The 14,733-nt window shown below is 30.7% G+C and overlaps 1 protein-coding gene across 2 annotated transcripts; it reads right to left on the reverse strand.

The window, feature by feature from the left end:
- Nucleotides 1-2,316: 2,316 nt before the first annotated feature.
- Nucleotides 2,317-14,081, reverse strand: ABCB6 (ABC transporter B family member 6). Of its 2 annotated transcripts, XM_069295110.1 has the most exons (10): nt 13,976-14,081; nt 8,429-8,670; nt 8,285-8,339; nt 7,721-7,899; nt 6,440-6,897; nt 5,421-5,961; nt 5,160-5,339; nt 3,641-4,915; nt 3,139-3,545; nt 2,317-3,045 (listed from the first exon to the last, which is right to left on the reverse strand). In XM_069295110.1, exons 2-10 carry the CDS (start codon nt 8,660-8,662, stop codon nt 2,691-2,693), a joined length of 3,684 nt encoding a protein of 1,227 aa, XP_069151211.1. In that variant the 5' UTR covers nt 8,663-8,670; nt 13,976-14,081; the 3' UTR covers nt 2,317-2,690. The 2 variants fall into 2 exon arrangements, with proteins under 2 accessions (XP_069151211.1, XP_010318180.1); XM_010319878.4 differs by lacking the exon at nt 13,976-14,081 and having other exon boundaries at nt 8,429-8,803.
- Between the last annotated feature and the right edge of the window lie 652 nt (nt 14,082-14,733).

Below are 14,733 nucleotides of genomic sequence, written 5' to 3' on the forward strand. Positions count from 1 at the left end.
CAACTAATAAGAACTCTCTTTTAGACTAAACACTTTCACTCTATGTTTTTTTCTCTTGTGAATTGTGTGTGCAAATCAAATGAAGACCACCACTATTTGTACAACAAGAAGTCTTCCTAGCAATGAATAGGAAGATAATGGAGGTAGTAAATAGTGAAGATAATGGCCTTAAGAGTTTCATAGGTTACATAGGTTACAATAGGAGTTACATAGGTTACAAAGAGTAATGGAGGAATTAAGAATGAAATGAAGTTATGGATAATCAATGCTAATGAATGATGTAGAAGTTATCCATTCCAATGTTTATTGGAACTTTTTATCTCACAATGAATTCAGCCAATAAAGCCAAAAGAAATGGCATTACATGGCTACCAAGTCAAAGATGAATAGCATGATTAAATTGATAGTTTAAGACACAAATGCCTACCAAAGGTCATTCTTATAATTCCAAAATAAATTAATTTAATATGTTAAATATCAATATTAAAATGCTAATGACCTAACAGTCCTGAAACCAGGTATACAAATTCAACTGTATCAATAGATTTGAACATGTATAGTATGCAATACTCCAAGTCTTCTTCTGATTTACCAGATAAGACTCTCATTTCCAAAATGAAAAGAGAGAATATATGCTCCACCACCTAACCAACATAACAAATTTAAATAGTTTCTTTTTGTCCATAATATCAGCAAACTTTATGTATAATTCCCTTATGTAAGCTACTAACATTTTATATGCAATAAAGTTAGGTAATCTAATTACAAAGTTCCCCGTCTTGCGTGACACAGATTTAATATACTTATATATGCATTTCTTCTTGCCAATCTGCGTCAAAAACAAAATTATTAATTTGAACAACTTCGCACAAACATGAAGTAATCAAAGTTTAATGAATCATTAAGATCAGACGAACAAAAATTAATTCACAATAACTAGAATCTGTAAACATACCAGAATCTAGAAAAAAACTGAACGGAAAAGATCAAGCTAACTGAATGCATAATGTCCCCTTAAGGAAATTATTCCCACTCTAGTATCCGAGATTTGATTTTGGAAAATGTCCTCCCAGGATAGAATGATCTCTGGATCTCAACCACCAGCGTATGATACCCAAACATTAGTGTCAGCAAACCACTCAACAACAGTGAAGTACACGAAGAAACTTTTTGCGCAGAAGAAGAAGAAGAAAAAGAGATCAGAAAAATTCGTAAGGAAAAAAATCTGAAGAACCAATATATTTATAGGCAAGAGGAACTGCTTCTGAAAGGTTGCAACCCTTTCAGAATCCACACGACCATTCATGAAAGTTGCAACCTTTCAAACGGTCATGGTTCCTGAAAATTACAACCTTTCAGAACAGTCACTTTCAACGGCGGAAAAATTTAAAATTAACACGAGAAAGATTTTAAATAAAATGGGTCACGCGCATATTCGAGTCGAATCGGTCAGTTAACTGAATAATTGAAAAGTTCGGTCAATTAACTAATTAATTGAAACGTTTTGGTCATTTAATTTAATTAATTAACTAAATAATTAAAACATTATTTGTCCAAAAATTAATCTCTCAATCATTTTTCGAAGTCGAGCAAGCAACACCGACGCGAGGGGGTCCCTCTTTCCAACCCTTTTAACAATTAATAGGAGTGTTTCTATATTTAAACTCTCATATTTTTCTTTCCACCACCGATGAGGGACAAATGTCTTTTCTTCAAATTCTCAACTCTTCAATTTCCCAACTTTTCAAGTTCCTCTTCTTTTCATCTTCCCTCCATTTTCCCATTAACTCTTGCTCCATATCTAACATTTCTTCTAATTCTGGTTGCAATTTAGTATTGATCTTGATACATGATTATTAGGCAAACGATTTCTCGAGCCAGACCCATCTCAATTTCTTTTTTCACCGATGTTGGGCCCCCATATTATAGTGTCCATGCTCCAGTTAATGAGGTCTGGGCGAGCAGGGGAGTGTTAAGAATTCCCTCATCGGAAAAGGAATGGGAATTTGGTCTCCTTAAATGGACTTGGACAATCCTCCCTTCAAAAGCTAGCTTTTGAGGTTAAGTTACGCCAAGATCCATCTTAACAGATGTTCTTCGTAAGTATCATCTTATCTCTAAATACTCACTTACAAATCAAGACTTAAATTTTCCTTAAATCCTTAGTTACAACTTACATCTAATGACTCGTCTTGTTTTGCAGTGTTCCAATTTTCGACGTATCATAATGTGTATGAGGAAAGAAAGGAAAATTTCGATAGGTGCAACATAACAAATGCATCATAATGTGTATGAGGAAAGAAAGGAGAATTTCGATAGGTGCAACATAACAAATGCAGTATAAATAAACATTAAAGGCAATACAAGTTTCCCAACAGTGCCAGGGGACAGTTAACATCATTTGTGGGAACAGGTTACATTGCCTTGGAGGGATGAAACTTCATATAAATGAAGAAGATAATAATAACAAGGTGGCTTCTCCAGTTGCACCTCCATTACCTCAGGCCAGAGCCTCTAATTTTCCTACACATTCTTTTAAGACCAACAACCCTTCAACTATTGTTCCTCATTCGACTAATTTGTCCAACCATGTTGGTTTAGATTCTGTACTTGTCGCAACGCTTGAGTTTCTCATTGATTCATTTATCAATATGTCCAACATTAGAACTGATACAACAGGATTGTCACTATTATGTGGATTGAAGATTGACAAGATTGAAAAATGCACCTCGTTTATCCTTAAGGTAAGAGTAGGTTCCTTTCTCCAAAACCTTACCCTCTGAAATAAAAGCAATGGAGTCTAAATTCCTGATAGTATTAAGGCGATGCGCCACAACCACTGTCGTTCTTCCAACCATTAGTTGATCCAATGCTTCCTGCACAAGTTGCTCTGACTGAACATCCAGAGCACTCGTTGCTTCGTCTAGAAGTAGTATACTTGGGTTACGTATTATTGCCCGTGCTATAGCAATTCTTTGCTTTTGCCCTCCTGAAATTGTCACACCTCTATCACCACATTCTGTTTCATATCCATTTTTAAGTGACCTACATGTACATCAAACATGTCGTATTAGTTTGTTTGGTCAAACTTCTAAATTAAGTACGATTTGGTAACAACTAAAAAGCATATGTACTTACGAAATGAATTCATGTGCATTAGCAGCTTTTGCAGCTTCCACAACCTCATTTTCAGATGCATTAAGTTTGCCAAACAAAATGTTTTCACGGATAGAGCCTGAGTATATCACTGGTTCTTGACTAACAAGGGCCATGTTCCTTCTATACCATCCTAAATCAAGTAATCGAATGTCCATTCCGTCAATTTTCAGTGATCCTTTATCTGCATCGTAAAATCTTTGAATCAAGGCAATTACTGTTGATTTTCCGCATCCACTTTTGCCAACCAATCCAATGCTAGTGCCTGCTTTCACCTCCAGGCTGAATTCATGCAACACTAGCCTGTCGGGCCGACTTGGATATGCAAAATCAACCTTTTTCATCTCAATTCGACCGGTCATTTTGGTACCCATGCTGTTATTCTTTGCCTAGTTTTGTAAAATATGTTACAATATTAGCTCAAATGATGTGAATTGAAGTGAACTTTGAAAAGGATTTAGAGAAGGATATTTGTCCTTATTACCTCATTCGATCCTTCGATCAGTGATTTTCGATCAAGAATGGAAAAAATCGAGGCAACTACTGTTGATCCCTTGGCGAGATCAGAAGTCATGCTTCCAGCTTCAGCTATTACCTTTCCAGTACTAACTAATATAAAGAAAGTCTTGAAGACATCAGCAGCAGATATTTCTCCAGCATTAACTAACTTTCCACCATACCAAAAATCCAGGGCCCAACAAATGAATGTTAGGCCTTGTGCTGATCCTATACCGATACCAGCTAACCAAGATTTCTTCCTAGCCTCTTTCCTTGGCTCATCCTGTGCCTCATCAAAGATGTCAAGAACCTTATCTATGCTCCCAAATGACGTCACGATCCTGTGATTATAAACAGCCTCTACAGCAATTTGAGTGCTACGGCATTGTGCCTTCACGAATTTAGCTGTCATAGTGGATAGCAGGACTTTTCGTGTGTAAAAGCAGAGAATCGTGAGTGGTTGGACAACGATCATAACTAGTGCAAGTTTCCAAGCCACAATTAGCCCCATTACCATAGCAACAGTGACAGCTGAAGTGCTTTGGACTAAGAGTGACACTCTATCAGCAACAAGAGATTTCACCATGGCTGCTTCATTGCTCAATCGACAACATAAAGCTCCACTTGAGTTCTGTTCCTCATCAAACCAGGCTGCTTCAAAGCTCAAAATCTTCTCGAGCATTTGCAGTCTTATTCTTCTGGTAAGGCGTTCACCCATGTAAGCAAAATTGTAATGTTGGCATAGATTGAGAACAACTGAGACAAGGCAAAGGATGATGAAAATCATACAGTATTTCTGAATTCTAGATTGCATTTCCTCGTGACTTGGCGAGTAAAAAGCAGAAATCATGCCACCTATGGTTAGTGCATAGACAGGTTGCACTGAACCAAATGCAATGGCTGATAAGATTCCGATAATTCCTTGCTTCCATTCAGGTAAGTTTAACGAAAGGAGCCGAGTGAAGGAAGGGGGAGGATGAGGTGAAGCTTGTATGGGGCTGTCCTCAATGCGCAAGGGTGAGGCGCTTACAGCCGGACTTGCTCTCATTCCTGCACTGCTCCTTGCTACTGAGGAAATACGAGGTTCGGCGCTTTGTTCTTGATCGATAGAGCTGAATTGTCTTTGAAATTTTGCTAGCCTTGCATACTGCCCATCTTTCTCCATAAGCTCATAGTGTGCCCCTAGTTCACTGATGCAACCGTTACTTACTACTGCAATGAGATCTGCATTTCTTACTGTTGATAGCTTATGGGCAACAACCTGATCATCAAATTCGTTGAAAGGGACCTCGTTATATATCTTTCTACATTTCTTTTTATTATTGAAAGTAATAGAAGAACGGAATTGATTGCTCAGATGTTCACTCGATTAATAGTCATTATATAAAAAAAAGTCACTTCTCTTCTTGATTCCGCTTTTCTTCAACCAAAAAAGTGACTTTCTAAGATAATACAGCTATTAGTCGAGTGACCATCTGAAAAATCAACTCGAGGAGAAAGATTACCAGTGTAGTTCTCCCAACGATAGCTTGATCCAAGGCATTTTGAACAAGTGTTTCTGATTCAGAATCAAGTGCACTTGTGGCTTCATCAAGCAGAAGAATAACAGGATTCTTTATAATGGCTCGAGCAATCGCAATTCTCTGCTTTTGACCACCTGATAGAAGTGCTCCTCTTTCACCAATCTGTCACAACTAAGCATGTTAGAACCGCGTATAACAAATGTACGTACCTAGTACTATAATGTCACAAGATCATTAACTGACCTTGGTCTCATATCCTTCAGGAAGTTGCGTGATGAAATTATGAGCATTCGCGGTCATTGCTGCAGCCACAACTTCATCCATAGTTGCATCAACTTTCCCAAACATTATATTCTCCTTAATAGATGTCCCAAATAATGCATTTTCTTGACTTACTAACCCCATTTTCCCTCTCAACCATTTCAACTGCAACGACTTTATTTCTACGCTATCAATACATATAGCTCCTGCACTAGCATCATAAAACCTTTGAATAAGGGCAATGGCAGTGGATTTTCCACTTCCGCTTGATCCAACAAGGGCTACTGTTTTGCCTGCTTCAATCTTAAGATTGAAGTCCTTGAGAACAACGGTATCTGGACGAGAAGGATATGTAAACTTGACATTCCTGAATTCAACCTCTCCTCTAATATCTTCGAGCACGAGTCCCCTTGTGTCTTCACCATCAATTTCTGGTACGCGATCAATCCTATCAAATATTCTCGAGGCAGCAACAGAAGCTTCAGTGAAGTATTTCACCTCAGGCAGAGCCATCCCAAGTGATCTACATAACATTACCAATACCAAGATTTCATGTAACGATCCAAGCTTTTTACATCGATGAAAAGAAAGATTTATTATAGGCAAAATACATCGATAACACCTTAGACACTCAAATTACAGTTTGTTCTAATCGAGCATCTAAACATATAATAAAGTGTTTCCATTAGACACTTCCAATTCAAACTGTGAAGAAAAAAAGCATTTGCATGTGTTATCAAGGGCTCCATACGTAGATAAGTTAACCATATAAACTATACCACCTCCTTTAATTAGAACAAGTCTATGATTATACAGTTTATTGAGGCTAACACATAAAATTAAAGAATTACTACATATGCCAAGTGGTTAATTTATCTACATAATGAACGAACGTTTGAGAACATTACTCAAAATTCAAACTAAAAATGTCTAATAGGAACACTTCATATTAGCAAGTTTAAGAGGTTATCGATGTATTATCGGAGTAAAAAGGCACTTACAATCCACCCAAGACAAAAGAAACTCCAGCTGCATAAATTCTACCACCACTTTCTCCATTATGCATAATCAAATGACTTCCATACCAAGCAAGTAAAGCCCATATAGCAAACGACAACCCTGTGCTACCAACAGCAAGACCTTTTGCAATTCCTTGTTTCATTCCCAACTTTATTGTTCCATCAAGAATCAATGAGTATCTTTCAATCACACTCTTCTCAGCAGTAAATGAATATATTGTTTTAATAGAGCTAAGTGCTTGCTCTACAATACCATTTGCTTTGCTATATTCTTTGAAGGATTTTCCAGACAAATAGAGTAAATATTTACCATAGATTAAACCAGGGATTATGAGGAGAAATATTGTTGGTAAAGCAACTATAGCCAATCTCCAGGAAAAGTAGGCTGAAAATACAACTCCTGAGATGAAAACTGTTGTGTGCATAACAAATAGAGGTACCTGCATATATCATATATATATGTATGACTATAAATGTTACCATAGTTTAAGAAATTAAAGAAAAGGTTTTTGATAGATCTTATAAGATATAAACTCTCTCCGTCTATTTTTACTTTGTTCATTTTTTGACTCGACAAACTACTATATCACCCCCTATTAATTATAAGTGATTATCTAAATATTGAAAAATGAATAGTATTTAATTTTTCTTCTGTCACAATTTATATGACTTACTTTTTTTTAGTCAGTTCTAAAAAGAATTACAGGTTTCTATATTAAGTAACAATTTAACTTTAAAATGTCTAATTTACCCTTTAATGAAATGATTTATAGTCACACAAATTTTTATCATTCATTTTAAACCACAAAATTCAAAATTCTTCCTTTGTTTCTTAAACTTCAAACTACATCACATAAAATGGGATGAAGATAGACACAAAATAGTAAATTTTCTCTTAGATTTTCCAAATTGGAATAAGTTGGACAACTAAAGATGTCAAGGGAGTATGTAGAGTATAGCAAAAATGTCCTTTAGTTTAATTTTGTAGTTTAAAACATGTCAAGTAGAAAATTAAAATTAAAAAGTTATCCAAAAAAAGGAAATAAACAACTAACTTAAAAGAAAAGTAGCACAAATAAATTGAAACGGTGAGGGTAATTATTACTATCTTAGGAAGTTACTTTCGTTGTTGAAGGAAAAATTAGAATAAATTAACAAGCAAACTGATTTTCTAAGATAATAACTATTAGCTCAGTAGAAATGAACCTCAAAATTTTAAGTACATATGAAGAAATTGAATTAAGGTGATATATAAGTGTTTACCTTTTCACTAAGAACTTCTTGTATGAGAGAAGTATCTTTAGAAATACCATTAGTAATTTCAGAAGTGGTAGCTTCTTGTGAATCAAAGAAACCAACTTCTTGCCTAAGAATAGCTTCCAAATACTTGTACCTTATTTTCAACACTTGTCTCTCACTTGTTTTGCTCCAACAGTAACCTTCTGCAAAAATTAATTAACTAATTTCTTCATCATGATGAGGATATTAGGGTTTGATACATATGTTAGGGTTTTGACCTAATTTTCTTATCATACTTTTAAGCAAGGGCAAAAAGTTTACCCTAATTATGTCTTTCAAATTATTTAAGCAAACCCTTTTAGAAAAAAGAAATTGAATATCCTTCCTTCTTACACAATAGCATCTAGGGGAGATTAATCTCTCCGTAGACGATATATTTATATTAACTTTTATCATACGTAGGTCCAGAAGTTTTTTGATTTATAGTTGTTCAATATTTGAAATTATTAGCTTTCGCATTATGTCCTATTAGTTCGATCTATGAACTTAGCAACCAAAAAAGTGGAGTAGAGATGTATAGAAACTTACCCATAAAGGCCACAACCATGACTCCCAATCCCAACAGTACAAAATACAAGCTACACTGTAAATAATATTACCATCAAAATGCAAATATATTAGTAAGAGAAAATAAGATGTAGATAAAATTAAATAAGACATTTAAAGTCTAACCTTTTCAATTTGTTCCATAAAATTGTGATCATTTTGTTGAGTTTTACCATAACCCAAGCTATTAAATAGTTGACTAACATATACCAACAAACAATTTGTTGATATACCATCTCCAATTGCTCCAATTGTGCCCAAAAACATCAACAAAATGTCTTTTCCATCAGCATATCGAAAAATAATACCTATTGAATTTTTATTTTTATTTTCAAACGCCTTTTCCGTTGAAGAACTCATTCTTTTTCCTGCAAGCAAAAAAAAAAAGACTTTGAATTCCTAATTCTGACCAAGAATGAAATACTAACTAACAATATTTATAATAAAATTGATTTCCTAATTCATAATAATATCTACTTAAAATAATATAAAGAGAGTTCTGTTTGTTGCATGAAAATCTTTAATTTAAAATAAATGACCCATTAATCCACCAACACACTTTTTGGAGTGTTCCAACAAAGTTGATTATGACTAATAATGTTCTTAATTAATTATTAATTGCCTTTTTCTATATATGGTTCATAATGTTTCATTATCATATCTTTATTATTATTTTTTTCTTTTGATTTGATTTGGTAATATCATAGCGCTAGCTAGGCTGCTCACTTTTGTTTATCCGACCCTATTGTTGATGTAATACTATTAAACAAGAAGGGCCATAAAAAATTAACTTTGCAAAAGGAAGTGGAAGATAAAGAAAAAAATATTAACATAAAAGTAAAATGACAAAGTATGGGGAAGCATGCAAATGATTATTTAGGTTTCTACTTTTATGGTCATCTTTGAGTAAGTTGCTCCTTTGCTTTTGTTGGTTTGATGTCCAATTCGCAAAGTAATAACGGATAGCTGGTTAGAATTATGCGGGTATTTATAATATAGATCGTATTTGTTAGTAAATATATGTAGTTTTATGAAGATAGTAATTATGCAGGGATTAATTATTCATGTATTAGTTATTTCACCTTCTATTCAACATAAAATAATAAAGATTTCTTCATAACTTATACATGTATTAGTTATATTTCTAAATTGTCGATTAAACATCGTATTAATTTTACGTATGAATATTTTATTTTCTATCTACCTGCAAAATGACAATTAAGTTATACAAAAATTAATACATAAATAACTTTTTTCTTATCGAACTACCAAACAAACTCCCAAGTGCTTCCTCATTTTTTTACTTAGTTTACTATGTTAAAAACATATATTCACTTATCTAGTTTTAAAAATATCAAAAATAATTTATCACTTTTGTTTGGTATGACAAATCTAGAAGGAATAATAATCTCACGTTACATTATCCTACACTTAATTAAGAGTATATATTAATTAGTTTTGAAATATTTGTCCCGCTATTTATATACTACAATGATGTGATAATTAATTTTATCTCATTTACATAATGAGATAAGTAATCACATGGGAAATCTCATTATACGAATAAGTAAAAATAGATAGAGATAGCATATAATAAAAAGAAAAATTAACACATTCTCCTTCCATTTTATTTTACTTAGTCCTTATATTAAAAATTGATATTTCTTTCCTTTTTTTTTTTATCTATTTTAACAAATTAAGATATATTTCTTGTTTTATTTTAATATTACCTTATTATTAAATAACACAAAAAAATTCTTAAATTATCAAATTAAAAATTAACTTAATAAAATAGAACCCTAAATGTCAAATCAACTTTACTCAAATGTTGAAACAAATGCTTCGATAACGTGGACAAATTGCAACTCGATAGTATTGCTTATTTCATATATCCTTTTATTTTTCTTTTAAACTAAGATAGAGTTGAAGCAGACGTTGACACTCCAAAATAAGTGATAAAAATAGTAAAAAGAAGTGAAGAAGTGAATTGGATTGATTGAGAAAGTTTTCATTTAATAGTCAGAGTAACATATTATTTCGAGGAATTTTAGTAATTTACTCTTTTCGTTCATTTTTATTTGTCATATTATAATTTTTAAAAGTTAATTTGACTAATTTTTAAAGTTAAATTACATTACATTCATTTGTTATTTCAAACAAAAAAAAATAGATTTTCAAAAACTACACAAATAGTACTATAAATTACAACTTTTTACATATCAATATGATGAAAAAAAATCGTAAAATGTTAGTCGAAATTCTTATAATATGACTCTAGAAAAGAAAATCATGACAACTAAAAATGGACGGAATTAGTTAGTTAACTATTTAAACTTTCACTTTCTTTTTGAGATTTGGATTCACCAAATTGTAAATTGTAATCCCCTCTCTCATTTTCTCTCCCTCACCCACGATTTATTATTTTTTTAAGAAAAAACGTATCATTATTATCAATCAACCATCCAATTTCACTTTTCATTATGACATTTTCCCTATTTTTAATGTGGAGACAAACAATCAAAAACACATCTAACTTATCTATTTTTTTGAATTTTATATCTAGATGATTGAAAATGTATATTTCATATTTATACTATTACTTATTAATTTGTAAAACACATTTATCTAAATTTTTTTCTACCACCCAGTATCTAGTATATTCACATTGAAATTCGACTAAATTTGGATTCGCGACGGAATATCCCGCATTGAAGGTAAATCGCTTCCTAATAAAGACAAATTCATACCTAAGGGGGTTCGAACCCAGCATCATAGTGTGTGTACTACCTTCTCTCTTTTATTTTAAAAAAAAATCGATCAAATCACACACTTTTATTTTGATAATAGATAAATAAATTATTAGTATCGATTAAAGTTAAAATATTATCATCCCAAAAAAATCAAAATCAAAATACAAAATATTTTTCTTATCCCATTCCACCGTCACCATCCAGCCAAACCCCCCAAAACACACACTTTTTTTAAAAGAATAATTTTGCCCAACCCCATTTAAATATATAATACTTGTCGCAAAACTTTTTTAAAAATAAATTTTAAATTTTTATTCAATTCGATTCTTAAGTAGAAAAATATGTTCCTAAAAATGTATGAATATATATGACGCAAATCGAGAAAAACGTAAATAAAGAAAATGAAAGGTTAGATGAAGTGGGATAGAATTTTATTTACTCAAAAGAAAAATAATAATTATCAATTTTTTAAAAGAAAGGAGTGGGGGAGGGGAGGGGTGAAATTTTTTATTTCAAAAAATAAAAAAGGGCGAGGGATTGTTGGGAGGTGGGGTGGAGGCAGGTATGGGGAGGACGTAATGGAGTGGAATAAGAAAAATCATTTTTAATTTTTTTTAATAAAATTATTATTTTAAAATGAATTATTTTTTTATAATAATATTTTAATCTTTATCTTTTAATAAATATTAATAATTGATGAATTTTTGTCAATATAAAATATTTTATCTATGTAGAATGTCATGTTAATTTCAAGTAAAAGAAAGAGTATATTACACGCGAGCTGTGTTTCTAGTACTAATAAGTAATAGTTTATATACGAAATTCACGCTTTCAATAATTTATGTATAAAATTTTTAAAAAATAATATTATTTAGATGTGTGTTTTACGCTTGTCTTTAATCTAGTAAATATTGGCCCGGGTTCGACCCAATTTAATTTTTGAACATTATCACTGAGTAATAATTCAATTTTTAAAGAAAATTTTCTCAAATAACGTATCTTACCCACCCTTTAGAAATTAAAGCTAAATTCTCCTCAAATTCTTTTTTTTTTCTCTCTCTCTCAATATGTCATGCTAAATACTCTTAAAGAAAAAAAAAAACTCTAATAAGAAAAGTTCAATGAATTAGAAATAATTTATCGCCAAATTATTACTTTTGATGCATCGATAACCAGTAGTAGTAGCTATTACTCCATAAAATACAATTAATTATGCTATGTGTCATGGTATAGATATCAGAATTTGATGCTTCTTAATATTTCAAATGTATTGTCAATACTAAGTAACACTTAGAAATTTGTATCTTTTTTTAATTTTATTTTATGATTTTTACCTCTTTCTTAGCAAGATTTGGATAAAATATTAAAGTATTAGTACTGTAACCATAAAAAAAAATCATTAATATCTTTGTTTGTGATAATTATAATCTCTTAAAAGAATCGATGAGTATACATCTTATCCAGTACCTTAAGATGACAATATTATCTTAAATGTGAAGAAAAAATTCAAACGAGAAAAGACTTAGGATGAATATCTAATCAGCTAGTATATTAAATAATATATTAAATTATTAACTGCACTTTTCAAAAAAATGGGTTGGGTCAGTCCTTTAATTAGGTATATGTATTTTTAAGATTAAAAAAAAGCATTAAAAGTACTCTTCATGGCAAATAGGTTTATGCCTATATATATATATACGAGTATAGACCCAGAATTCCACATGTGTATATATATATACAAGATATAAAAGCCCGGGCAAGCTTAGACCCAATGTATATTAATTTAGTTATTTTTTATGTGATACAAATAAAGTTAAAAGAGCTAATTAAATTTTTAAATATTTATTGTTTATTATTTTTCTTATATTTTTAACAACTTTTCAATATCTTTGATATATGTGATATTTTGAGAGTGAATTAGTTTTTAAATATTTTTAAAAATATTTTAAATTATTAATTATTATAATTTATGTGGCACATGTGAAATTTTGAGAATTAATTACATTTTAATAGTTTCTTAAGAAGTATTTCAAGTATGTAATTTTTAAATGATATATGTTATTTCTCTTGTCCTAATTAATATAACACATGTTAAATTTTGTGATATAGTCAAGTTTTTAAATATTTTAAGTTGTGACTAATAGTACTCTTAACGTAATTTTCAAATAATATATGTTACCACCTTTGTGCCAATTTATGTGGCTCATGTGAAATTTTGAGAGTTAACCACATTTTGATATGATTTTCAACTATATTAAGTTGTTAATTATTGTGATTTATAGAATTCTTAATGTGATTTTCAAATAATATATGATACTCTCTCAGTCCTAATTATGTAGTGCATGTGAAATTCGATAAATAATCAAATTTATAATATTTTGATTAATTTTTAATACTAATTTTATAAATACATAGTATATAAAAAAAGAAAATATTAAAATAAAAATAAATTAAAACATGTAAAACACGAAATATAAATATAAGAAGTTGAGGAGAAGGGCAAACCGGTCAATTGACCGGCTGACCCAAGCTCCTCAACATTCGCTTCTATAATATAATTATATGGGATCAATTTCAAGAACATAAAAAGTTTTATGATCGGTAAACACTTCTTCATCCTTTTATTAATAAGAAATTTTAGATTTAAATCTTTCTGAGTACGAAGTCCCTTTCATTATGAAGTGCGTGGGACTTTTCAGTATAAATTTAAATTTAGTCAAATTTTAATATGAATATCGAACACCAAGTAAAAGAAAAAAAACATAAAATATACAAAGTACTACTCGCAACAAAACATATATGTACACACTATTATATAGAAAACAATTGGTAAAGATAAATCACAAGCTACTTAACCAAACAAGAAGTAATTAAATTAATTAAAATGAAGTGCAATAAGGTAAATTTATTATGAAAATCTAACCTTAATGACCTTCTTTCATCCACAATGTAATCAAGATGCTAAATAAAACTTGTTTATATTTTCTTGTGGCCTCACTTGAATCAATCTCCTCTAAACTATATATATTAGCTAATCAATTAAGTGTATATAGTTATATAGAAAGAGAATTAGCAACGTGTGTTTCTTCATCACATGGCTATAATTAAAATACTAAAGTTGAAGAAAATAGTATTATTAGGAATCATCTTGATAGGACACGAGCAAATTAAACAATTCTTAATTTTAGATCATCGAATCATTTTATTCAAAAATAAACGCGTCTTTATTCTTTTGTTTTCAACACGAATCATTATATTTCCAATTCTTAACATAAAATGTGATCTCTTTTTTAATTTTTTATACTATACTTTTAACAAACTTTTGAAAACGTATAATAAATCGTCACCATTTGAATACAATTTGACTTGGACTTGACCCATATTGACTTGGGATTATGTATTCTACTAATGTTTAAATTCAATATATACTAATGTCTAATGATGTTTCAAAATTCTAATTCTTTTTTAAATTTCGAAATAAGAGAAGTATCTAGATTTTTTTTTTATAATTCAAATAAATTAAATTGTTTAATTTTTGAGAATATTTCTTTCATTTTTATCTTTCATTGAAGTTTCCTAAGTGATGAGTTCAACCAATTTTAATTGCTTTGAAGTAGTGGGAGTAGTTATCTAAAAGGTAATTTGATAATAATTAAAAAAGATAAACTGAAAAATAATTCT

Source organism: Solanum lycopersicum, chromosome 3, assembly GCF_036512215.1.
Source record: "Solanum lycopersicum chromosome 3, SLM_r2.1".
Classification (NCBI taxonomy): domain Eukaryota; kingdom Viridiplantae; phylum Streptophyta; class Magnoliopsida; order Solanales; family Solanaceae; genus Solanum; species Solanum lycopersicum.